The sequence below is a fragment of the Talpa europaea genome, assembly GCF_964194135.1.
Source record: "Talpa europaea genome assembly, chromosome: 10".
NCBI lineage: Eukaryota > Metazoa > Chordata > Mammalia > Eulipotyphla > Talpidae > Talpa > Talpa europaea.
Genome location: NC_140077.1, coordinates 94,581,921 through 94,607,076, shown reverse-complemented (window position 1 = coordinate 94,607,076; position 25,156 = coordinate 94,581,921). Strand labels below are relative to the sequence as shown.

The 25,156-nt window shown below is 50.5% G+C and overlaps 1 protein-coding gene across 1 annotated transcript in view; it reads left to right on the top strand.

The window, feature by feature from the left end:
• Positions 1–262: 262 nt before the first annotated feature.
• PEBP4 (phosphatidylethanolamine binding protein 4) overlaps positions 263–25,156 on the top strand; it is a gene marked incomplete at both ends in the record, with an annotated part of 186,445 nt that continues 161,551 nt past the window's right edge. Inside the window, 2 exons of the mRNA XM_084245565.1 lie at positions 263–393; positions 5,121–5,247. Coding sequence (XP_084101691.1) covers positions 263–393; positions 5,121–5,247 — 258 coding nt within the window. The remainder of the gene's footprint in view (positions 394–5,120; positions 5,248–25,156) is intronic.

Here is a 25,156-nt window from a genome sequence, read left to right as displayed (position 1 = left end):
AAGCCGTGCTCGCACAGAGGCGGGGCCTCAGCCAGGACTGCAGATTGAGTCCATCTTGGAGGAGGCCCAGGTCCTCCCAAGGAACTTGCATCCGGGTGGCAGATTAGCTGCTGGAGCCCTTGAAACTGCCTGCCCTCTCCCTCTGCTTGCTGCACACTTCTCTGACCCACCAGGTGGGCCCCCAGGGTGGGACTATGGGTGGGAAGGGTGCCCCCAGCAAGGCACCCCGAAGTTCTAAAGGATCCTTCTGTTGCAGGTGCCCATGGGTTGGACAATGAGGCTAGCCACAGCAGCCCTCTTTCTGGGTCTCACGATGGTGGTCACTGGAGATGAGATAAAGAACGGCGTTTGCATCTATGATGCCCTGCCTGACAACGATGCTGTCCTCTGCAAGTAAGGCTGGGCAGGGGCAGCACCCCAGAAAGCAACCAGGCTGATAGAAACCAGGGTGAGGTCTCAGGCAGGGTGTTTTCAGAACCAAGAAGCATGTCTCCTGAGCCAGTCTCTGTGGACTGACCAAGAGTAAGTCCATTTTGAAGACCACCCTGATGGAAGCTGGCACTGAGGAAAAGACTCAGACAGGATCCTGCCTCCTGGGGTGGTTCTCCCAGGACCAGGATAGTGTATGTATGAGACCCGTCCCCTGGCTCCATGCCTGAAAGGGCCTGCGGTTCTGGCCTCACCCTTGCTATTGGGACAGGGGAGAAGGGGAGGGAAGCAGGGAAGGAGAACTCTTCCCTACAGCCTGGGATGATCTGTACCCCACCCCTGACAGAGGCATTTTATTTATTTATTTGTTTGTTTGTTTATTTATTTATATATTTTATCTTATTTTATATAATTCTTACATCATTTTTCATTTTTGCACAACATATGCATTTTCATTTTGGAAACGTGCCAGCTGACAGAGGGCGTGTGACTGGACCCTCCCTGTGTGAGAGGGGCTGTTTGTTTCTCACTAACAAGGCCCCAGGGGTGTCCGGGCAGGGCTTGTAGGGATGTCCCTGGAAGTTATCCAGAGAAGAGGCTGACTTCTCTTCTCCCCCTCCACCAGTACCGATATTCAGCTCCCTCCTCACCCAGTCTTCAGGCCCTGGACTCATGGCCACCAGAGGGCTACCCAGGCCACAGTGTTGCAACCTCCTAGGGCAGTAGGTTTCCAAGGAGGCTAGTGTCTCACCTCAGAAAGGAGAGTGAGAGGAATACAGTACGGAGATTTACTGTCTCCTGGTGTGTGTGTGAATTTTTACAGACATTACTTTTAGAAAGATGAATGCATATTTTCCCTTACAAAGTTAGGTAGTTGTGTTTTTTTTTTTTTATTTTTTTAAAGATTTATTTATTTATGCAAGCACCGGGAAGTCAGAAGCATGGGAGGGTGAGAGAATTCCCCAGAGCCAGAGTGGGGAACAGAACAGACAGACTGATGAAATACACTGCTGAGGGGAGCAGCGGGCGGCAGGAGAGGTCTGCGCGCCATGTGGGACCCTCGCATGGCCGGGGATTGAACCGGTGCTGCAGAGGCTGCGGGCAGCTTCGCAGCCCAGGGCTCAACTGCTGCACCACCGGGGAGGCCCAGTTAGGTAGTTTAATTAAAGAAAAAAAAGTAACACGAATTTTTTAAAACAGTGCCAGGTATTTTTATGTGGGAGGAAAGAGGGAACAAGTCCTCTCACAGGTGGGACAGAGCCTCTGGGTGCTCAACTGAGCAGAACCTTCCCGAAGGCAGCAGACTTTTTACCCTGGTGAGTAGAAGGCCAAGCCCCATAAGCTGGAGAAGACAGGGCAAGGCAGGCCAGGCCATGCCAGTGGCCCCATTATGGACTGCATCTGGGCATCCCCACGTTCCTGCACTGTGGAACACAGAGAAAATGATGACAAGTATATGGTTATTGGAGGTGACTGGCCTGGGCTCCCATTGTGTACCTTTGGGGACGAGTTCTGTGCCAGGAGTTCTGTGGTGCTTTAGACCCTGGTTCATCTCATTGTTATCAAGAGCTTACTAACTAGGTGTTATCATCTCCATTTGGATGAGAAATTAAGCACCTGCCCACAGTGCTAACACCTCTGCACAGAGATTGCCCCCAGGCTTAGCAGCCTGAAGCACTCGCTGCCTCACAGTTTTTCAGGAGGTCACAGTTGAGCTATTGGTGAGAAGGCTCAACTTGTCAGAGGTGGGGTGCCTGCCTCCAAGCTCACTCTTACTGGCAGGCTAGGGACCCTTGTCTTATGTATGGCCTCTCCATGGGCCGCTCATAGCATGGCAAGCCAGCTCCCTACAGAGCAAGAACTTGAGAGAGAGAGAGAGGTTGCAAGTGACAGCCTCAAAGCAGAAGCCACCATCTTCTCATAATTTTGGAAGCAGCTTCTATCACATCTGCCATATTCTCTGTCACTAAATCTGGGCCCCACTCAAAAGGAGAGGATTATGCAAGGGTGTGGAAACCGGCATATTGGGATCTTTGGGGGTATCTGGACACTGCCTGCCACTCCCATGTCCTTCTGTTGCCTCTCAGTCCATCAGTTATGAGACCCTGTACTACTTCTTTAAGTTTCTCTGGGCATCAGTTTACTTAGCTGGGAGATGAAGGTATTGCTACATGAAATGATATCATACGTAGGTGATCCACCTGATTTGTTTGGTGGCCCAATAAATGCCATCCCCTTTCCTCCTGGTCCCTTATGTATTGTTAGATAATGGCCAATCTAGGACCAGAACCCCAGCTTCTCTCCTTTCCCCAACTTTCTCTGGGGTGTCTCTGAAAGAGGTCAGGAGAGGCCCAAAACCAGAGAGTAGAGATTAGAGCACAGCCCACTGTGAGCTGCACCACAGTAGGAAGGACACTGAAGAAAGATGAGGTATTTGAACTGGAATGCAAATTAACAAGTGTGCTGTTACCAAACTTAAATTTTGATTAGGTTCATCTTAGGCTGGTCCAGATCATCTTTTAGGCTGAATTGATCTGAATTGTTAGTTACCAGTTTTGTGCAAATCTAGCGCATTTGTCTTCTGTGTCCTGAGTAAAGTGTTTGATAAAACTACTTGAGACAGACCCACACATGCCCCTGGGCGTGTTCTGTTAGTGAGCAACATGGGGTTTCAAATACTGAGCTGGCAGGACTCCATGGTCCTGGGCGGGGGAGGGGGGGGAGTGTCACATGGACCTCGTCCCAGGTCCTTGGCAAGTACCCTATCAGGACTTTCTGTGGCTGGTGATTTTGCTTAATGTCATTTTGGTTAACTTTTAAAATTTGCAACAATTCTATGGGGAAAGAAAGAGGAGGCCCATTTTCCCTGGGGAGTAGGCCCCTTGATTTTTTCCAGTTTTGTGCTGCGTACACATCCCTATCAGTCTGCCAGTGGAGGGTCCTCTCTCTCAGCCTCAGATCCTGAAGGCAGAAACAAACTCAGCAGTCCTCACAAGCTGCTATTGGTGAGAAGGCTCAACTTGTCAGAGGTGGGGTGCCTGCCTCCAAGCTCACTCTTACTGGCAGGCTAGGGCAGGCTCAATGAAAGCCCATCCTCTAAATCAAGCCATCCCACAAGAATTACTGTAAACTCAGGAAGAGTTCAAAGCAACACATATGTCTGCAAGTCAGTGGTTCAGCTAGTTGCCTCAGTGACAGACTCAGTCAGCTAGTCCTGGCACTGGGCGCTTCCCACACAAGCGCCTCTGGTGTTGTAGGCTCAGACCACTCTTGCCCAAAGGTGGGAGCCTCGGGGCGTTCGTGCTGTGCAGCCCGTTCTCAGGAACAAGGCAGAAAGATGGACTCAGGCCACAGTCTTGGTGGCTAAGGGTTTTGACACTGGGACCGCAGCGTGGCCTGCAGAGCTAAGCTGGCATTTCCTCCACAGTCGCCTGAGCCGTGGGGGACCGTAGGAAAAAAATGTAGCATTCGGCAACAATCATGCAGCCAAGGTTCCCCAACTCTGGGTTGAGCGCTGGGTTGCGAAGCTGCCCGCAGCCTCTGCAGCACCGGTTCGATCCCCGGCCGCCGTGCGAGGGTCCCACATGGCGCGCAGACCTCTCCTGCCGCCCGCTGCTCCCCTCAGCAGTGTATTTCGTCCATCTGCCTGTTCTGTTTCCTGCTCTGGCTCTGGTGAATTCTCTCACCCTCCCGCGCTTCTGACTGTACCCAGTGCTTGTCTAAATAAATAAATAAATCTTTAAAAAAAAATGTAGCGTGCAGCCCGTCAGTCGGGTGCCAGCTGGGTTTGAACATGGAGCCCGAGGGGCAGATTCCCACTGGCTGCCTCTCGGCTGCACCCCGGCAGCCCTGCGGCCTCCAGGACTGCAACACGGAGGCCCCAGCGGGCCAGCGGCACTGACCTTTTCCCACCCGGTACCTGGGCAGTGGAACGAACCAATGAACCATTTTGCAAGCAAAATGAACCAATCACATCAGCTCATTAGTTAATTATTCAGTACCAGATTTGCTGATTGGTCCTAAAATGTCCCAATCCTGGTCACGGGCCTGGAAATGGCCCAATCAGGCAGGTAGCCACTGGGGCGGGGCGGGAACCTGGGAAGTCTGCCCCCTCTGCGTGGACGTCGCGAGTGCCGCGCGTGTGGGCGCGCGCAGTGACTGAGGGAGCGCGACGCTCACTACGTCACCACGACCGCTTCCGGGTGGCGGCTCCCGGCTTGGAGAGGATCTTGCTAGTGTCGGGCTGAGAGGATAGCCTGGAGCCCGGAAGAAGGTTGTACTGACGTGTTAAACTCTTCTTTGTGCGGAAGGGCCTTCTGGAAAAGCGATGTGTGAACACTGTTCTCACAGCGGCCCGTGGACCAGACCTGGGGGTGAGGGGGGGGGCGACAGGGGTGTGTTCTCATTTGAACGGTTACCCTGGCAACCGCTGACGCTCCCCACCCCTCCCCCTGCCCCCACTGACGACATGGCGGGCCGATCACGAGTCCCGCCCGCTTCCTTTCCTCCTCACACCGACCGGTCCCCGTTTTACAGGTGGAGAAACTGGGGCACAAGAGGTCACGTGGCTCTTGGATCACCCAGGTCACAGCACTAATGTGACGGGCAGAGGATTCATCCCACCACACCACCTCACCCGGGTGGGGGTCTTGAGGCCCCTGACGTGGGCCAACCACCTTCTCTCTCCACAGGGGCCTGGAAGTTTTCTACCCAGAGTTGGGGAACCTTGGCTGCATGATTGTTCCCGAATGCAACCTCTACAGACAGAAGATCACCCAGTGGCCGGCGCCCATCGTCAAGTTCCCTGGGGCCCTGGAGGTGAGTGAGCGCTCGGCCTGCGGGGCTCGCTGGTCTTGTTCATGCAGGCAACTCCAAGCGGGGAGCAGAGTCCCCTGGGCTGGGTCTGGTGGGGCAGATAGCAGTTGCCTGGAGCGTGTGCTGTCCCCAGCCTTGTAGGGCAGAGCTGCAACCAGAACCTCGGCTGCTCAGGGCCACCCCACCCCGGCCTGGTTCCTGTTCCTGCAGCCCAGGGCAGCCACGCCTGCCATTTCAGCCAGCCTGCAGAACAGCTGGTGTGTGCTTCCGGGTCTGCAGAAAAACCGAGGGGAGTGGGACAGAGAAGTCCGCAGAGTGCAGGGGAGTGGGGCTTTCAGAATTGTCTTTGAAGTGAGGAGCTAGTTTGCAGTGGACAGCGCCCCTCATATAGGCTGAACAGTGCATCTTGATTCTTGGTCATGGCAAAATGAGACTGGCTCAATAGAAGATTGAAGCATTTTAGGAATTGGATATAAGCATCTGATAGATGGGAAATGATTAGCGGCATCTGACTGGGAAATGATTAGCGCCATCTTGTCCTGGAAGCTTCCCTTGCATGTGCGGTCCCAAGCCTGGGGCAGGGCTGTGGAGTGGGGAGGGCCGAGGTTGCTGCACCCAGCGGGGCTGTGACCTGGTAGCAGGTCCAGTGTTCTCATTGCTATTTCCTCCTTCTCGACTCCTGGGCCACACTGAGCCTCCAGACGTGCACTTTTACTGTTTTACTAGGACATGCCGTGTCAGCTTAGGCACAGGACTCAGACCAGCGACAGGTAGATTCAGGGCTGTGGTCGCGACATGAGCACCACGCACACAGAGGCCAGCTCCCTGGTGCTTCCCTGCAGTGGCAGCCAGAGGCCTTTTGGTACTGCCGTGAGTCAGGCCTGACAACTCAGACAGCAAGATAGTCCTGGGGATTCACACTGATTTCTTGGATGTTGACGGATAGATTTTTCTTTTCTTTCTTAAACTATTTTTCACCACCAGGGAACAAATATATTGAGATAGTCTCACAATTTATGAGGCCAAGAACACAACGCTTTGACAGGCCATCATATTTGCAAACCACAACAGCATCCTTTCCTCTGAACCAGGAAGTAATGAGGTCTTCTGGGTCTCCTCTCCCTCACCCCTCCTAGCCTGCATGTGTGTACGTGCAAGCACATGCATGCTCACTTACAGGGTCTCAGCCCTCCTCCCTAGTACCCTAGTCCTGTCATCCCCATGGACAGGAGGGAGTAGCAGTAGAAATGTGGGCCCTAGTTACTCTAACTCTTAGAATGGGTAAAGGGCCACAGAAGCAGAGCAGGTCAGGGAAGCGTATAATGCTGCCCTGTGGGACAGGACTCTACTTCACCCTTAATCCTCTTGTCCTCGCACCTGCCAGGGAAGAGAGGGGGTTGGGCCAGATGCATTCAGAGTCCCAGTGATTGTCCCAAGAAGTCTCGGCACCAGGTGCCATCCCACATGGTATTACTGAAGATTTCCACTAGATGGCAGTGTAGACTTTCTGAGTGCTGCCCTCAGGAAGGGCAAGTTGGAAGCAAATTGGGAAAGTCTGCACTTGATTGTTCGGTTGGTACTGGTTGTCCTGTGATGTGGGCACACATGCAGAAAAGATAGCGCCCCTTTCAGATGCAGAAATCTCCATGGTTAACAAACCCCTCCTTTCTCAGCCCAGAGGTGGGGTGGAGGAGAAAACTAGTCTGGAAACAAAGAGACGTATGAAGGAAGACAGATGTTTCACAAAAGAAGACTTGGTCAAGGTGGTGGAAAGAAAAAGTAATATTCTCTTATTACACAACTGCGGTTTATGGAAATATAGCTGACCTTTGAGAAGGCAGATTCGGTTATCAAAGCCACTGATTGTTGAGGGTTCCCCACTTTATGCTGGGTGCCATTCATATGTCCTTTCATTTCTCTCATCAAGTCTGCAAGTTAAGTGTTTGTATTTCTTTAGTCAAGAATGTTAGGTTAGTGGAAAGTGACAAGTCATCTCAAACTGGCTTTTGCCCAAACAGAGGGAACTAATTATTTATCCACAAGCTGAAAACTATGTAGATAACTTAAGGCGTGACTCAAGCCAGTGCTCAAGTAACATCATGTCCCCTTTCTCTACATTCTCATCAACACCTGCCCCTTTTCTCTACCTTTCCCATCCTGGTCTTATTTGTAAATGGACTCTTCTTGTGACAGCAAAGACAATCCCATCCACTTTAGATTGATGTTTTACTAGTTTATTTTTTCCTTTACTATGTTTACTAGAGTAGACTGACCCTTTCCAACCATTGAAATTCCCATAATTTGTCCTGCTTGGATCAAATGCCCACCTCTGAACCCCACGGTGACCCTGGGCAGCCCCACTTACCCTACCAGGGCTGAGAGCCTGAGTGGATGGCTCCTCCAGAGGTGGTGATCACACAGGGTAGTGTTGGTCAGCGCAACCCCTGATGAATGGGGCAGATTCACTCCTCTGGGTGATCAAGGGACCGAGAGGGATGTGCATGCATGTAAGGGAAGTGAGGGAGCTTGGATTTTGTCAGAAGAGGTGAAGGATGTTGGGAAGGAGAAGCAAGAGTTGCGTTTTTAGAAGGAAGCTATCGGACCAAATGCAGGGCAGAAAGTGGAAGAATCCAACTCCAAAGCCCAGGGGCTGAATCCCCAGGCCACTTGGCAGGGACTCTCAGGGAAACCTGGAGGTACTGGTGCAGTCACTGCTTAGGAACATGTGCAAGGAGGTGGAGAAAAGCCAGGGACAGTAGGAAGTGAGCTTAAGTGACTAGAGCTTTTCTTAAGGGGTTGAGGGAACAAATCTCTCCAGAAGAGGGTGACTGGGGAGGTTGGAGAGGAAGTAGGTATCTTTGGAATAGGGTCCTTCCAAAGTAGGGGTAAGATAGCCCAAATCCCTGTGTCAGAGAGGAGGATAAAGGCATTTCCTCTGATCTGGGGTCTAAGAGGTTAGTGACTGTCTGGCTGTGTGGGGACAGGGGACAGTACTGTGCATCAAAGGTGGCTAAAGCAATGTCACTAAAGTAGTGATACCAGTGTGCATGGCCAGGAACACCCCCCAGTCAAGCCCCTGAAACCCAGGAAGGAGGGGTCAATAGGTGTGGATAGCACTTCTGTGCCCACCACAGGTCTTCCTGCCCACACATCTTTGTGCAGACACTTCCCCATATTTGCACCCTGCACTCTGGGGCACCCTGGTCCCACCAAAATGTTCTCTCCTCCAGGAGCCTTCCTTGACTGCCTCTCTCTGGTCCTCACTGCAATCCCTGGCCAGTCTCTTCTTTTTCTGAGCGTTTTTAATGCCCTCCACCATCTAGACCTAGGGTTTGCTTTCTTCTCTCTGACATTGAGGGTTGCTTATTTACATGTCCCATAGCTTCAACCAATTTCTAAGCTCCAGGAGAGCAGGGCCGTGTGTTGTGTTTCTTTGAACCACCCACAGCCCCTACCAGCACTGCAGACTTCATAGTGACTGACTGGGTGATTGGGTGGGTAAACAAATGAATGGGTGAGTGAATGGATGGCTGGATGAGTGAATGGCAGGTGCAAGGAGACCTCCTGGAGAGTGAGCTGTGAGCTGAGTGAGGCCAGGTTTGCCCTTTAAGCTGCCGGGTGTCCTGGGGCATCTGGAGGAAAGCTGGTGAGCCTGGCGGGCCCAGCCAGTAGCAGTTTCTCCTCCCCCCAGACTCAGTGTGAGCCGGGGGGGCAGAAGCAGGGAGAGAAAGGGGAAAGCAGGTGGGTTCCCGAGAAGGCGGCACAGTGTGGGGAAGCCTGGGTGGTCCAGTGCCAACAGTTGCCGGGAGCTTTCCGGGAGCTGAGAGGCGTTGAAGGAAGCTCCCTGGGCACTTTGACAAACATTAAGAGGCAAACATCTTAAAATGTATCCCTTTCTCAAGTCAATGAAAACTGAAAGCCCCCTCCCCCCAGCAGCTTCTTTTTATTTTATTTTATTCTATTTTATTTTATATATTTTTTACATCATTTTTCATTTTTGCACAATGTATGCTTTTTCATCTTGGTTATAGTCTCCATACAATTCCCACCCCCCTTGTTTTGATCCTACTCCCTTCTCCCCACCCCCCTCCCCCATAGTGTGTCTCTGGTTTACAGTTGCTTGTTGATTTTGATTTTTACCCAAGCAGTTTCTTGACTAGAGCTTATTCTTCACCTTGAATTTAACCAGCTGGAATCCTTTTGAAGTGAAGAAATTGCCTTTAAGTGGGGAATGTGCATTGCACGAAGGGAAGGAACACAAGGTCGCCTGCCCTCGTATCCTGCTGTCCCTCGGGTGTCCAGTTATTCTCCTCTGAAACCAGGTGACCCTGGGTGTCCTCCTGCAGTCTTCCCAGGCAACCTGCCCCACCCCCAGCATCCTGTTGCTACTTGCTGGGTGCCATGCCCTGCCCCCAGCAACTCCAACCCCCTCTCAGCCCCTAGTGGAGAAATAGCTCCACACACATTTCATTGAGGCCTGGAAGTCAGGAAAACTTGCCTGTGGTAAAGGTCACAGACTCTCCTGCCTGAGACCTCAGTGCCTCCGCACACCTCACACACACTTGTCTTCTTATACAGAGCCACGAATGGGGGCTTCGGTCTCAGACTGATAAGTTGGCCACTGGGCTCTGAGTCCCTGGCTGTGCTGGTCAGAGCAGCCCCTGATGGAGGGGCAGATTCACTCAGTCGGGTGTCCCCGGGGCAGAGGAGATAGGTGGAGGGCAAGGCGGCCCGTTTGTTCCAGAGATGGCAGCCAGAACACGATTTAGTGTTAGGGTTGCAAAGTGATTCACTTGATAATTACTTATTGAACACACAGGCACCATGTTAGTGCTGGAAATTCAAAGATCAACAGCAGCGTCGTGGAGCCCCAGTTCAGGTGGGGAGAGAGACGGGTGACCAGCAGAGTCAGGGACATGGGGCATTTGTTCCTGGAGGAGGCCCCAGGGGAGGCCTCCATGGGGAGGCCCCAGGAGGAGAGTGTCCTGAGCTGAAGTGGGGCAGCCCAGAAGGGTGGCACCAGCAAGGGACAGCTGAGTGGGGACGGCCTATGAAGGACACCACAAGGAAGGGGTGGGGCCCCGGGCGCTTCATGGGGCCTGGTGGGGAGCTTGGATTTTATCCTGAAGTCAGGCTGGGTTGGTGAGCACCATTTGATGTATAGGCTAGTGAAGATGATGGGATTTGCACTTCAGGAAGGCCACTCTGGAAGACTAGAAGACAGGTAGGTCGAGGCAGGGAGGGTCCCTGCTGGAGCAGCATAGGTGTGGTTTTCCTGCCTTTCCTCCACCTTTTTCTCACGGACATCATTTTGCCCCTGGAATCCACCCTGTTGGCTGAAAAACTGTCCTTACTCTTCATGCTGGACCCACCTGTCATTCACGTGTCCATTCACCGGGAATCCCCACGGCACTCCCCCCACCCCTTCCCCCTCTGCTAGATACCCTTACAGACACCAGAGACAGACAAAAGCAAACCTGCCCTGCCCTGGGGCATCTCAGAGTGGTGAGGGTTCTCTGTGTACAGCTTGAAGCCCCTCTGACTCCTGTGAAGCTTCCTTAGCCAGCCTCTTGGATCTTCGTCCTCAGGCCCCTGAATGCCCACCCTCCCACCTTCCCTGCCATTGTCCTCGGTGCTCCAGGGTTTACAGAATCACTGGTCAGGCCTGACTTGACCCTCCAGGAGCCTTGTCACCAAGCCCCTGGGTCCAGTCCCTGGTGTGGCTCCTCCAAGTGCGGCAATGGAGTGTTTGCTCAGTCACTGACCTTCTGATGTTGGCTGGAAGCTTCCCGGGCAGGGCTGAGGAAACAGGCTCCAGATGTTCTTTCATATTAAATAGTGTTTCTTTGAAAAAACTGTGTGGGCTGCTCCACTGAGGGGACATATGGGGCCTAAAAGGAGAGTTCAATGGGTCGGCATCCTGAGTTTTTAAAAAAGGTCATTCAGCAAGTGTCTGTGTGGGGCTCTTCGCATGTTGGGGATATGTTCGCAGCGGTCTGCTGGGAGTGTGAGTAGAGGCTGCTCGGTTTTTAAAATAGCTGCCCGGCCTTTGTGGAGCCATTTAGAGGAATGAGCACGCGGACTCGAATGCAGCAGGGATTTGTTGCTACTCTCACTGGAGAGAGAAGGTGGTGGCCTGAAGAAGAGTTCAGAAGAAGGGTTTGAGGGTGAAACTGTCCCTTGGTGTTTTTTAAAACTTGTGGGGGTGAAGGAAGGAGAGGAGAGGAGGGTGGTGATGGAGATGAGCTGCTGGGGCCAGCACCCTCAGTAGAGTGACAGCCCTCAGGGTGCACAGAGCCTGGGAATAGGGGGTAGCTGCAGGGGCTGGGACTAGAGGTCCAGTTGTCAAACCACCCTGACTTAGAGGGTATTGTTCTCTCTTACCAGTGCACCCCGAGTGGGCAGCACCTTCTTCGTTTCAGTGGCTCTCTGGCCCCAACCATCCACGGGGTAAGCAGATAGTACTAGTCTCTGCTTTACAGGTGAGGAGATGATAGCTCAAGGGAAAGTAGATATCTATTTCATTTTCAGTAGGCTTTATTTTTAGAGCAATTTTAAATTCACAGTAAAGCTGAACAGAACTACTGAGATTTCTATATGCCCACAGCACCCCTTTCAGCACCACCCCCCTACTGTCCACTCCCCCCAATGGAGTGGTCCATTTATTGTCATTGATGAACTCACATTGACATCGTTATCACCCAAAGTCTGTAGTTTACAGCAGGGCCCCCTCTTGATGGCGTGTATTCTATGGGGATGGACAAATATATAATGTCCTCTATCAAAGCCCATGGTTACAGTTTTATAAGGCTGCTTTGGCTGTGCTAAGATCCTCTGTGCCCCACCTACAGCTTCTTCCCTTTCCCCAACCCCTGGCACACACTCGCCTTTTTGCTGTCTTCACAGCTTTGCCTTTCCCAGAACATCATATAGTCGGAAGGCTTTTGAATTAACAGAGCGCCTAGACCCACCCTGATTCCAGTTCCGGCGCCTCCTTCACCACACAAGGGTGGTGGGTTGGTTAGCCTCCCTTCTGGGAATTGTACTTGCCTTAACTGGACATTTCCATCTAGACACTGGTGTAGACAAGTTCCACTTACTCCTGCCCCTAATCCATCTCCCCGACTAGAATATGTTTCCTCAGGGCAGGGACCTTTGTATGCCTAGGAGTGGGGCGAGAAAATAGACAATTCTGTGCAGAGAGACTCATGCTGTGAGTGGAGCTGGTGCTGGGCTCTCCCTGCCAGGCCGCTCCTTACTTCCCATGGGTCCTGAGGTGGGCCAGCAGGCCTCTGTCCACTATGGGGAGTCAGGGACTTGAGGTCAGCGAGAGAAGGCAGTGCTGGTCCTCAGCACCCCTCCAACTCACAGCTCAGTGGGCTGAAGTGGCCAGACTAGAGCTCAGTTCCTTGGCTTCCATGCTGAGCTCTTTCCTAAGCCCCCTCCTCAATTAGGTCCCTGCAATTTCACTGCAAGGCCTTGTTTACCCACCCTGCTCCAGGGTTCTGTGCTAAGTGCTTTATAAACAGTGTTGCATTTACGCATATGCCAGCTTGAACAATAGGTAGGATTACCTTTGTTTCACAGACCAGGAAACCAAGGCACAGAAAGATTCCATAGCTCACAGGTGACAGAGCTGGGATTTGAACCCAGGTCTATATGGGCTCCCAAGCTCGTGGTCCTCACCACACCACAGCAGTGCCATTTTTAGCTGTTTCCCTACTGCCACCTCATCCCCCAATCCCAGGTCCAGGGAGGAAACAACCTAAGCCAGCTCAGGCAAGATGTGGGTGGGGTGTTCCTCATGTGTTGCACCGCCTTTTACAAGTGGTTCTAGCAGTATCAAGTGACCTTGCAGAGCAGGGGGTGGCAGAGGTGTGCACAAATCTGAGACTCCGGTGTTTCTTAGCCACCTGCGGGCGTGCAGTGCTAACCCAAGGCAGTCAGGATGAGCCCGCAGACATTTTCAAGCCCAGAGTTCCACTTGCCGCGGGGAGTACACAGAGGGCCAGTCTGTGGCCCATGCGGAGAGACCACCAGGACCCAGAGTGCCAGGGAGGGAGTGGGGCCAGGCATAGCTCTGAGGCGTGGCTCTCCAGGCTGCGTGCGTGTCGGGGGCGCAGATCCCTCTGCTCTTTCTTGGAACTGCAATCAGAAGAACCAACACCAGGGGGAGATAGGTGACTGTCATCTGCCCTGAGCAACATGCGCTGGTGGAGGACTTGGGGCCGGGGTGCAGGAAGGCATTGCCCAGGGCAGGTCAGATGGTGGAGACGACCTAGTATGACCCAGTATAGCAGAGGAACAGAAGGTCTTCGACTGGTGTCTCTCTCTGTATGCCCCGCCCCATCTTTCCCTTTGCTAGCAGTTGTAGAAATGCCTTTCCCTATTAAAATGTAAATACCCCTGGACTGGAATGCCTTAAACCAGGGACCACCAACTCAAAATGTCCTCAGGAGTCACACCCCAAATTAAGTGGGTGACAAGGCAGTAGAAGGACAGGAGGGGTACACAGCAGACCATTTGCTCCAAAAATGGCCCTTGGGTCCCACATGACACTAAAAAGATTTTTAAAACTGTGCTGGTGGTCCTCCCTCCCAGGTTTCCCCAGCCCACACTTCCTGAGTCTGCCTAATGGATGGGGAGCAAGCTGCTGGGTGTGGGCGCTGGCTGCCCTGGTTGAGAGTGCTCTGCTCGGAGCCTGAGGAGTCCCCAAGAAGCAGTAGGTACCCTAGACATCCTAGCTCTGCTGTTTGTAACTCTGTGTCCTCGAGCAAGTTCTCTCTCAGATTCCCTTTCTTCTTCAAATGAGTTGAATCATTTCCAGGTTGGATCAGTGATAAGTCTCAATCCCAAGCCTTGCCGACCCATCAGCAGCATTTGACCCAGTCACTTACCACCTTCTCTTCCTTGATACACTTTTTTCACCTGACTGCCACGACCCACACTGGATCTGCCTTCACCCCGTCCAATTCTAACTTCTCAGTCTCCTCTGCTGCTTCCTTCTCTTCCCACAACCTCTTCACATAGGCTCTGAGTTTGGTCTTCCCATCTTAGCTGCACTTTCTCTCTTGGTCTCATCCAGGGTCACGCTTTAAGTGCCATCTCTATGATGTCCTATTGATGTGCTCACTGGAGCTTCTGGTCGACCTCAAAGGCACCATACCCAGCCCCAAGGGGCCCCAAGTGCTTGTCTCCACACTCCCCTCAAGCCTGCCCCACCTGCAGCCCTCCCCACCCACCTGCAGCACATGTAGATGGAATCTTTGGTGATGCTCTTTCTCTCCCACATAGACCCCATCCACCTGGAAACCCTCGTGGCTTTCCTTTCAAAAGCTGGCTTTTGACTTTTCAGAGCTGACTCCTTTCTCCCCTCCACTGTTGACACCCTGGTAGGGCCACCACCCTCTCTGCCATGATGATCACAACAGCCTCCTCACTGCTCTCCTGGCAGCCAGAGTAAGCCTTTACACCTGCAGTTCAGATTAGCTCCTTCTCTGCTCAGAATCCCTCCATTCTTCCCCAGGTCACCAAAGTTAGCATCAGAATGCTCATAATGGTTTACAAGACCCTATGTGTCCTGTCGCATTTTCACCTCTCTGACCTCAACTCTACTGTTTTTTGCTTTGTTCACCTGGCACCAGCCTGGTTGCACCACCTCTTTGTTTCTTGAACACCAGACACACTTCAGGGCCTTTGCACTAGTGGCCCCCTGCCTGGGTCACTCTTCTCCCACATGTCTTCTTGGCTCACATCCTTCTCAAGGAGTACCTCCTCCGACACATACTCTCTTGAGTCCTCTTATCAGTCCCTTCTTACTTATTTGTTGAATGAAGACTGGTGGATGAAGATTACAAGAGCAGAGCATGTAAAGCCTGTGAGTGCTAACACAGGAAGCACTCAGTAAAGAAGCTTGATGTGGTGGTGGTGACAATGGTGATCATCCTCTGTGACACCCAGGTGACAGGTGCAGCCTATCAGCAGAGCAGGGCAATGGGATTCAAGATAGAGGGCTGGGTTTCTTTGGGGGAGGGGTTAAATAGAAATAGAGGAGTAGGGGAAATGGAAGGGAAATATTTTATTCCTGGTTGAAGAGAAATAGATCCACAAGGCTGGACACAGGCCTCTTCAGATAGTGGACACTCAGTCAACCTGAGTAGTGAATGAACAAACCCCTTGCCTTGTCAGTACATGCAGAGCTGATTTTTGAAATTGGGCAAGCGCCTTGGCAAAAAGTTCATGGCCTGGATTGAAATCGGGACGATGGAAGGTGGTACTCTGAGGCTAGACAGAGAGGGTTATTTGCAGAATCTTCCAGGATGGGGCCTGGCAGTGACCACCTTCTCCTCCGATCACACCGTCCCTCCAGGAAATCACACAGATTCTTGGGCCCCTTGGGGGCTGGACTGAAAAGAAGATCCATATCTCTGATGGAGCCCCAGGTTTCTACCTCTCCCACTATTCCTTCTGCATGAAAACCTGGTATTTGATGATATGTGATGCCAGCAAACTGCCTCTAATTCCCCTTCTCGCAAAGAGAACGATGGTTAATTTCAGGTTTGGAATCCAATCCCTTGATTTCTAACGTGCTAAGACTGAAGCTGCCACCAGCTTTCCATACATCTGGCGCTCCCTACCCTCTACCTCCCCATCTCAGATGGGAAACAAAGCCACGTGAGCTGTACCTTTTTCAGCATGTAATCGTGGAACAGCTATTTCCTCCTCCTTGTTCGTTTCTTCCATTCATTAGCAAATCCCAGGGCCCCACGGAAAGGTGCTTCAAAGTGAAAATCTCCTTTCAAAGCTGAGATCTCCTGAAAGGCAGGGGTGGCAGATAGGTCCATTCCCAAATCTCCCCAGCAACCATCTGTGACCTAGTCCTGTAGGCTCCAGCCCTGGGGTCCATTGGAGAGGCCAGCCAGAACCTCACCTCTACCTGAAATCCTGGTGTTTTAGAGAAGTCGATGTAAAACCACAATCACACAACCGTAAAATGACTAGAATAGCAATAGACAGGTAAGCAGTTATTTGATCTTGAGGTAGAGATAGTCTGCTTAGGCATAAAAAGCAAAGGATAAAATCTTAAAGGAAAAAAGGATTGATATGAGTTACAACAATATTTGAAACTTCCACACTTCCAAAAAGAAAGCCATAAACAAAATAAAAATCCAATGACAAACTGAGAGAACATATGTGCCACAAATATGGCAAAGAATTATAGTCTTTATGTGTTCCGAGCTCTTATAAATCAATAAAGAAAAGATTAATATACCATAGAAAAAAACGGCAAAGGATAGTAGTGAGTGCTTATAGAAAGATCATTAAAAATATGGGGAAGTAAGTTCAATTTCATTTATAATTTAAAAAATGGTATAGAGTTCCTCTAAAACCAATCAAATTTGCAGTTTGGGTGTGAGTTTATTTTTTTTTAAGGGCGGTATTTGTTACAGGTAGAAGTATGAATTTCTTTCACCTTCCAGAGGGTGGATTGATAATGGGCATCAAAATCATTAGCATGTTCATTGTACTGGAGCAGTAATTTTAGTTTTATGAATTTATTCTAACTTTACCACTTTATCAGAGTCACACACACAAATTGATGTGGAAGGATGTTCATTGCAGTGTTATTTAAAGTAGCAAAGGGAAACTGTCCAAATGTTCAACAATAGACTGGTTAAATAGAATGTGCTGTATCCGTATGAGAAATTGCCACGTAGCCATTAAAAATCATGTTCTCAAAGAATATTTAAGTCTATTGGAAAGTCTTGCAATATGTTTTTAAGTGAAAGAAACCAAATGATAAAACAGTAATTTCATTATAGTCCCCAATTTTCAAAAATTATATCTTTTTATGCACATATTAAAAAAAAAACCTACGAATGGAGAATGCATTTCAAAATGTTAGCATTGGATCACTTCGAGTGGTGGGATTAAGGGTGATTTTTATTTTCTCCTTTACACTTGTCTGTAATTTCCATATGTTCTCCAATGAACGTGTATTACTTTAATAATAAGGGGAAAATGCTATTTGGGGAGAAAAAAAGTGAACGCTAAAAGGAAAAGTCTTCAGCTACCCAAATGGTCTGAGTGCTGGTTGCTGTGGAAACTGTAACTTTGAATTGCCTAACTTTTTGTGAATTACTTCCCTGCTCTGCAGGGTTAGTGCTCGTGCCAGATTCGGCATTATCCAGGCGTGGGCATGTGTCCAAGAAGGGTGGTAAAAACAGGCACTCGGCCTCAGGCAGAGGTCCATAAGGAGGGTCCCAGTTTCATTCTGGCACCCTCCTTCCTTCCAGGGCCCCGGGGTCCCTCAAGGGCTGCTGGGGGTACAAGCTGCTGACTATAGGTCCATGCTTCCAAGAAGCCCACTGCCTTCCTCTGGAGTGTTTATGGTCTTCATTAATCAGCCTTACCCCACTTCCAGCCCTGCATCTATAGATGGGGTCCTAGTAGTGTGGAGAAGTAGAGCAAGTGGCTTTATTTTTCTTTTTTGTCAATGACTGAAGATGGAACTCAATTGTGTGCCAGGGTCAGTTCACTTCTGGATAGAGTCCCAGTCCGAGACCTGACCGGCTGCTGTTTTGCCTTCTTACCCTGGGCCACCTGGAGAATGATCCCTTAGGGGGCATCTAGAATGAAGCCCTGGCTGGGACTTCCAGCAGGGGAGGCTGGGTGCCCTGAGTGCAAAGGCACTTTCACGTGCCTATTCTCGGAACTCGGATGTCTTGTGCCCTTTGTGAATCCTGCTCTGAGCTCCAGGGTGTGGAGAACCCGTTGATTCATAGACCGAGGCAGCCACAGTTGGAATTTTAAAAAGCGACGTGTCCTTTGAGCAGGAGCCCGGGCTGGGGGCTTTGCAGGCTGTCGCTTTGTCCCAGGGACCAGATGGAACTTGTTTTTCTGTTCACTTGGGGGTTTAACCCTTCATGCACTCCCTCCCCTACAGCCCCACTCAGGAATTGCTGCTTTGGGGCGAGGCATCAGCCATGAGAGCAAATCCACGGGTTTGAACCTCAACAACATTTATTGGAAATGCCTCATCTTTTCAATCCCCTCCCCTTGTGGATGATTCTGTTTTATTTAGCACACAGTATCATATGCCAGGCACTGTTAAAGCGCTTTGGAAATACTAAGCCATTTACTCTTTGCAGCAATGTTATGCCCATTTTGTAGATGCATAAGTTGAGGCACAGGTTGGTTAGGCAACTTGCCCAAGTTCACACTGCTGGTGAGAAATGAGGCCAGGATTTGAAGCCCAGCTGCCTGATCCCTGAATTTGTGTGTTTAATCACAAAATCATGGCTCCCTCCAAGCTAGCAGGTAGATGAATCCTGCTCCTAGCTCAGAGCCCCTCAGGTGGTTTTCCTGGTAAGCACGTCACCATCAGAGTGCGAGGGGGCCCATGTGCCAGGTGTTAGTGCATGGAGTACCACTGCCCTCCTGGCTGTCTCACTGATGCCCCAGTATCTCCTTCAGGCTGGTCAGGTCACAAAATCCCTATTTTTCTAATGTCCACATGGCGTAAGGAGAAAGGTTTGTGGTTCAATGCCTTGCCCCTCAACCCGCGCTCCCTGCCCCCCTAACCCCCTGACCCCCTACCCCGCAGCTCGTGCCAACCCAGCCTGCCTGGTAGGATCCAGAGGCCCAGAATTTTCAACTTCTGTTCTACTGGACAATTTTTTTGTCAAATATAGTTTCCCTCCAGCAGAGATCCTGGGGTCTGCCTTCTAACAAGCTCCTTCGCCTGTCCATGGAACAGACACCCCAAAGGCTCTTTGAGCCTGTGAAATGTTGGAACCCTAACACTTCCCAAGCAGAAGGAACTGTTCTTTCTGGAAAAGCCACCATGGATCTGTTCCCTTTCTATAGAGGCAGGACCTGGACAGAGACCTGAGCTAGGCACTCACCTAGGCTCAGGACTGGTGACAGAGCTGTAGCTAGAACTGGGTGCCCAGGCACCCATGCGGGGTGGGGAGAGGCTAATAAGACATCAGACCCAAAATGAGGCCATGTTGGTTGTGACATCCTCACCAGGTCTTAGATATACATGGAACACTGTCTGGCTGGGGCCATGAGGTAATAGAGTTCCTGGGGAACTTGGGGAGCGGGGGTCTATTAAGAAGTGAGTTAGGGTCTGAGTCAGGAAGCAAGTTTTTTAAGAACATGACAAGACTCTTAAACCACACTCAGGAGACAGCTGTTCTTTCTAAACTCATTTTCTGGAAAATTGAACTTTGCTCATTTATGTATTCAAGCTTCTTATTTTAATCATTTTTAATGGTAGTCTTTCTAAAATAGATTACAGATAACCTTGTCTTCTTAACAGAGTCTAATGAACATAATTCAGCCTTTGTTAAACGACTCCATAGCACCTTCATGAACACCTGTCACACAGGCGCCCTCGCTGTGTGTGAGCATCTCCTTGGTGGTGGCAGGAGCCGTCGAGCTGTGTTCTAACAGGGCCTGTCATGGCCTCCTGGAGGGCAAGGCTGTGCCCCTGTAGGCAGGTCATGTCTCACGCCAAGGTGGGGTTGTCCCTGTTAATGGATCACCTGTGACAGGGAATGAGAACCTGGAGGCTGCCATGGTCCCTTTGACATTTTCTCCTATAGTACTTCTCACCCAGGTGTGTGGGTGCTTTCCACACCCATTCTCAATGCTCCATCCACCAATGGGGAGTCCTACAACCCAATCCAATTCTCACACATGCTACCTGGATCTAATGACAAGGGCTCAGCCCCACAAAGTCATCCCCATTTCAAACACCAGTGGGAAGTATTGAATGCCCAGGGTACACACACTTTTCTGACTTGGCTACAAAAACAGAGGCTTCCCATTGTCACTGCCCCTTTCAGGTTGGATGATTTGCTAGACAACTCACAGAACTCAGGGGAACAGTCTCCTACCATTACCCAGTGTATTATGGAGGGTCCAACTCAGGAGCAGCCAGAGTGAAGAGATGTGGGGTGAGGGATGGGGGTCTGCATGGAGCATCCATGTTCAGTCCAGCACAGCACTCCCCCAGCACCTTGATATGTTCCCCAACCCAGAAGCTCTCTGAACTTCATCATGAGCGCTTTTATGGAGGTTTCATTAATCATGTAGGCACAATTGATTAGATCACTGGCTACTAGTGCTATGCAGTCCCCTCCCAGGAAGTTTTGGAGCAGAGCAGAAAATTCCAGCCCTCTAATCATAACTGGGTCTCAAGGTCTGATGGATGGTGAAGCTATCCAGGCCCCCTTCCCGCTGTCATCTTATGAGCTTACAAAAGACACTCATCTCTGAGGCTCTTAAGATCTGTGCACCAGAAACTAAGGTCAAAGACCAAATACAGGTTTCTTTGTGGACAGTGTAGAGAGCAGGCGGATGGTATTGCAGATGACCTCAGCTACAAGATGGTGGGTTGGACCATGAAGGGACTCATGCCTGTCCCAGGTCATAAGCTGCTATAACGTAACACACCCCTTACAAGGGCATAGGTGGCTCCAAGGGGGCAGAGAGAGTTGGTCACCTTCACAACTAAAGGCCCAGGGCCTGGCACTATGCAGCCATGTGGCATGTGTGTAAATGACAAGCAAGTTGCTATTTTGCACCAAATTACCTGGTTTTCTTTTGTTTTCTTCTTTGACTTCCCTTTTGCTGTGTCTGAGTCTTCTGTGAACACATGATGCATCTCTGGGTGCACAGTGGTCCTGAGAATCAATGTTCAGGCTCTGTCTTATACCTTGTCCCCTCTGTTGCCCAGGACAGGGGCTCAGAGAAGGCAGAATGGTTCTTAGAGAGCAGGAGTCAAGGCTGCTTGAAGTCCAGCTGCTCCACCAAATTGGAGATTCTTTTTCTGGAACCGGGTCTGCCTGGGTAATAGAAGTTTTATTTTATTTTCATGAGGAAGACAGACTTTTTTTTTAGATCACTCATAAGTGATATCTGTAGGGATCAGAGAAATTTGTAGGGTTATTTTCTTCTATACAAAACCATCCAAGATTGCTAAAATTATTTTTGAATTTATTTTCCTCCATCATCTGTCATCTCTTGCTACTGTCAAAGATGATTAGTATCCTTATGTCCCTTCTAATCCACGGAGGGATGGAAAAGCTGATAACCAAGTACATGTCAGAATTATTTCAAAACTAAGAGTAAATAAGCTCAAAAGAAGCACTGGAGTCAAGTGTGTGAGCTTTAGCCTACAAGCCCCATGACACACAAGATGCTTTGTGTGTAAGTCAGCAGTGGGACCGCTGACTGAAGAACAGCACAGGAGAGCCAGGGCATGAGCCATGGGGGTCCAGAAACAGATTTGAGTTGAGATTCCAGATCTCTAACTAGCTTAACTAGTTTCTCAACTGCTTAGCCTCATTTCCCTCATCTGTGAAAGTGGATAATAATACCCACTTTGAGAGGATTAAAGCAGAAAATGTACTCACAGGAACCAATGACAGTGCAGAGAGCTTTTTTCATGGTTGGTGCTCACAAAATTCAGTTCTCATCCACCTCCTACCCTTTCTCATGCTCAGCTGGGTTCTGGACTGTGGGGTTGTGGGAAAAGTGGCCTCCAAATAAGTCTTTTTTTTTTTTTTAACTGTATCTTACATTTAGAGAGCTCATGTGTGCTTCCTATACCTCATACTTGTCTTGTAATGGCCCCATGTTGGTGCTGTTGGTATCATGACCCCCTATTTGCAGATGAACGAGATGAAGTGCAGACAAGTTAGGGTTGTGCCCAAGGTCACTCAGGCAGGTGGGAATAGAGCCCAAACCAGAACTCAGGTCTCTGGCTGGCTGTATTCTAGTGCTTTCTCTGTGCTGTGGCCCTGTTGTCACTCCACCACATGCATAGGAGAGAGAGTTAACCCCTTCACATTCTTAACTTTATCGTGCGGACTAATAAACCGTTCCTGGCTCTGCCTGCAGTTCCAAGGTTGTTCGGTGATTCCAGAGACATAATGTCCTGTAGGGCTGGAAGACCACAGTGCAGATTTTCTAATATCCAGCAGACCGGGTAAAGGAGGAGTCAGAGTCCTTAGTGGTTTTTGCAGTGGTTTTTATTGGGATTTACCTGGTACACGGCAGGCAGGGGTGCTGGGGGGCCAGGAGGCTGGCAGTTCTCCCAGCCCCCAGCAAATCCTCACTCTATCTGTGCTCTCCGGTGATCTCCGCTTCTGCTTCTCTGCTTCTCTCTCGGCTTCTCTTTCGGCTTCTCCTTTGGCTTCTGACGCCATCCCCGTGACGCCGCCCTTAAAAGCACAGTCTTAGCCTAAGTGGATCTCATCTACCTATGCCCACACCCTACTCCAAGTGCCCGCCATCAGGCATGCATTCAGGACCGCAAGGATCCATCGTCTATCCTGACGGCGGTAGGGCAGAAAAGCCTGACATTTTTCCTTACCCTACAGTCCACCCCCTCGGGGTTTTCTGCCATATAGTCTTCATATATACAATTTTTCTTAGCAAACATAAACAATGCAGCCATGGCCCACAAAAGCAAATACATCACAATATAACAACAAAATACAACAGAACACAAATAAATCCAGGCAGGGCCCCAACCTAGTGGCAAAAGACAATTATTGGTACCAGCAGATGAGCTACCAAATCTGCTGCCGAAGGCACTGCTCATACAAGGGAGGGGAATCACTCACGGCATCTACTGTAACACACCAGGAGCCGTCAGGCTTCCTGGCCTTCTCTGGCTGTAGTCTCGGCTACAAGCCACACACAGCATCCACCCCCAGGATGCACTAGCTCTGGGATTGGCGATTCTGTACTGTTGGGGGTAATCGCCAACCCTCAGGGTTTCTGTCTGCAGTCGCTCCAACACTTGGCCTTCCCAGCCACCCATGCGACTTGCAGACCCCTGCACTCAGGCCAACCCACTGCACAAGCACATGGGTTGGGGATCCAAACTCTACATTTGGCTTGGGCTCCACCCCAAGCCACGTTCCACACCCGTCCCCTAAGGACGGGTTCCTCAGCTCCTCACCCTCACTCGAGAACGAGCAGGGCATCACCCACAGGTGATTTTATGAGACTCACAGGTCTTCAGCATACCCAGGCTGCTTAACAGCCACTCAGGGCTGCTCAACTTAGCATCAGTACCAGCTTTTTGCCTTCTCAGTTGGCTTTTCTCCTCTGCCTAGCTGCTGGGCATACACAGGCTGCCTTTGGCCATCAAGGCCCACTGGCCACCCCCAGATTCCAAGAAAACATAACCTGCCAAGGTCCTCCGCCTTCTGGCGGGATTGTCAGTCCAAGTTCATCAGTCCAAGTCCATTAGGCCTCCCCTTCCATCAGCAGTGGCGAGCTCCGAATCGCGGTCCTCTCTTCCCCGATGATTCTTGCTGCATCGGGGGTCGTTGGCTGGTCCTCTAGGGAGTCTCCTCCTCCAGGTGTGGTCTTATCCTGTAGCTCCTAGACCTTATCCACCTTCTGTGCTGCCGTGGTGCCTCCAGCATCATCACAGGCAAACACAGTCTATTACTCCTTAGTCCCTCCAGGTCTTCGGAGGGCTCCAATACCTGTCTGCATGGATCATCTTGACGACGTACGCCAATTGTAGGGCGGGAAGACCACAGTGCAGATTTTCTAATATCCAGCAGACCGGGTAAAGGAGGAGTCAGAGCCTTCAGTGGTTTTTGCAGGTCTTCTACTGGGATGTACCCAGTACACAGCAGGCAGGGGTGCTGGGGGGCCGGGAGGCTGGCAGTCCTCCCAGCCCCCAGCAAATCCTCTATCTGGGCTCTCCGGTGATCTCTGCTTCTGCTTCTTTGCTTCTCTCTCAGCTTCTCTTTCGGCTTCTCCTTTGGCTTCTGACGCCGTCCCCGTGATGCCACCCTTAAAATAAGCACAGTCTTAGCCTAAATTGATCTCATCTACCTATGCCCACACCCTACTCCAGGTGCCCGCCATCAGGCATGCATTCAGGACCGCAAGGATCCATCGTCTATCCTGACGGCAGGAGGGCAGAAAAGCCTGACATTTTCCCTTACCCTACCAGTCCACAACAGCTCTTTGAAAAATTTGAAACTACACACATGAAGTCTGCCATTTTTCTGCATTATTTGAATTCTTCTCTAGTAACACTGGGTAGCCGAGACATTGCCACTCTCCATGCCCGCCTCCGCCGGGAGAAGCAACCAGAATGTAGAGCTGCTTTTCTGAGGAAAGACACAATCACCAAGGTGTTCTTCGAAGATGCTACAGTGACAGGGTGACAAGGGAGTGGCAAGTGCCAGAGCTCAGCACTAGCAGGGCACACCCAGAGAACCTTCCGGAAGAGAAAGCTAGTAAATTTATTTTTTTACTGCCAAAGATCTTGAAGGCCCAGCCCACCTCTCTAAATCAAAATTTTCTCAATTACAAACTGGGATTAATACTCCCCATCTCATATGGTTGTTGTAAGGTTTGATTAAATAAAACAGATTACTTGGTCATGTTTTTATGTGTTCTAGAGCCAGAGAGTTAATTCTTGGGAGTTAAGTGGCAGGGATAAGCCAGATGAAAATCATGACGTGGTTGGTGTGTGGTACCTCGACCCTTCACCTCTCTTTTCATCTTGAACACGGCAACATCCTCTTTCTCCTCTCTCCTCACCCCTTCTCTGTCTGCTATTCTGCAACACAATCCCTTGCAGTGTGGTGACTAAGAGCAGCGTATAGTGGTATCTGCCCCAAGGAACTTTGCACACTAAGAGACTAAACAGGTTTAACTCCAGCTCTGTCACTTCAACAGAGGGTGACTTATCCGCCTCCACCTGGAGTCCCTCTCCCAGCACTTCAGCCTGAACGCTCTGTGCAATCAGGGCACTGGGGTAATCACGAGAGTCTTTTCATTTGCTTCTCCGCTCTGGCTACATTGTCTTGCACTGCCTGATGGCCAATCCAAAACCGGTTTCACAGCCCAAATGCCCAAA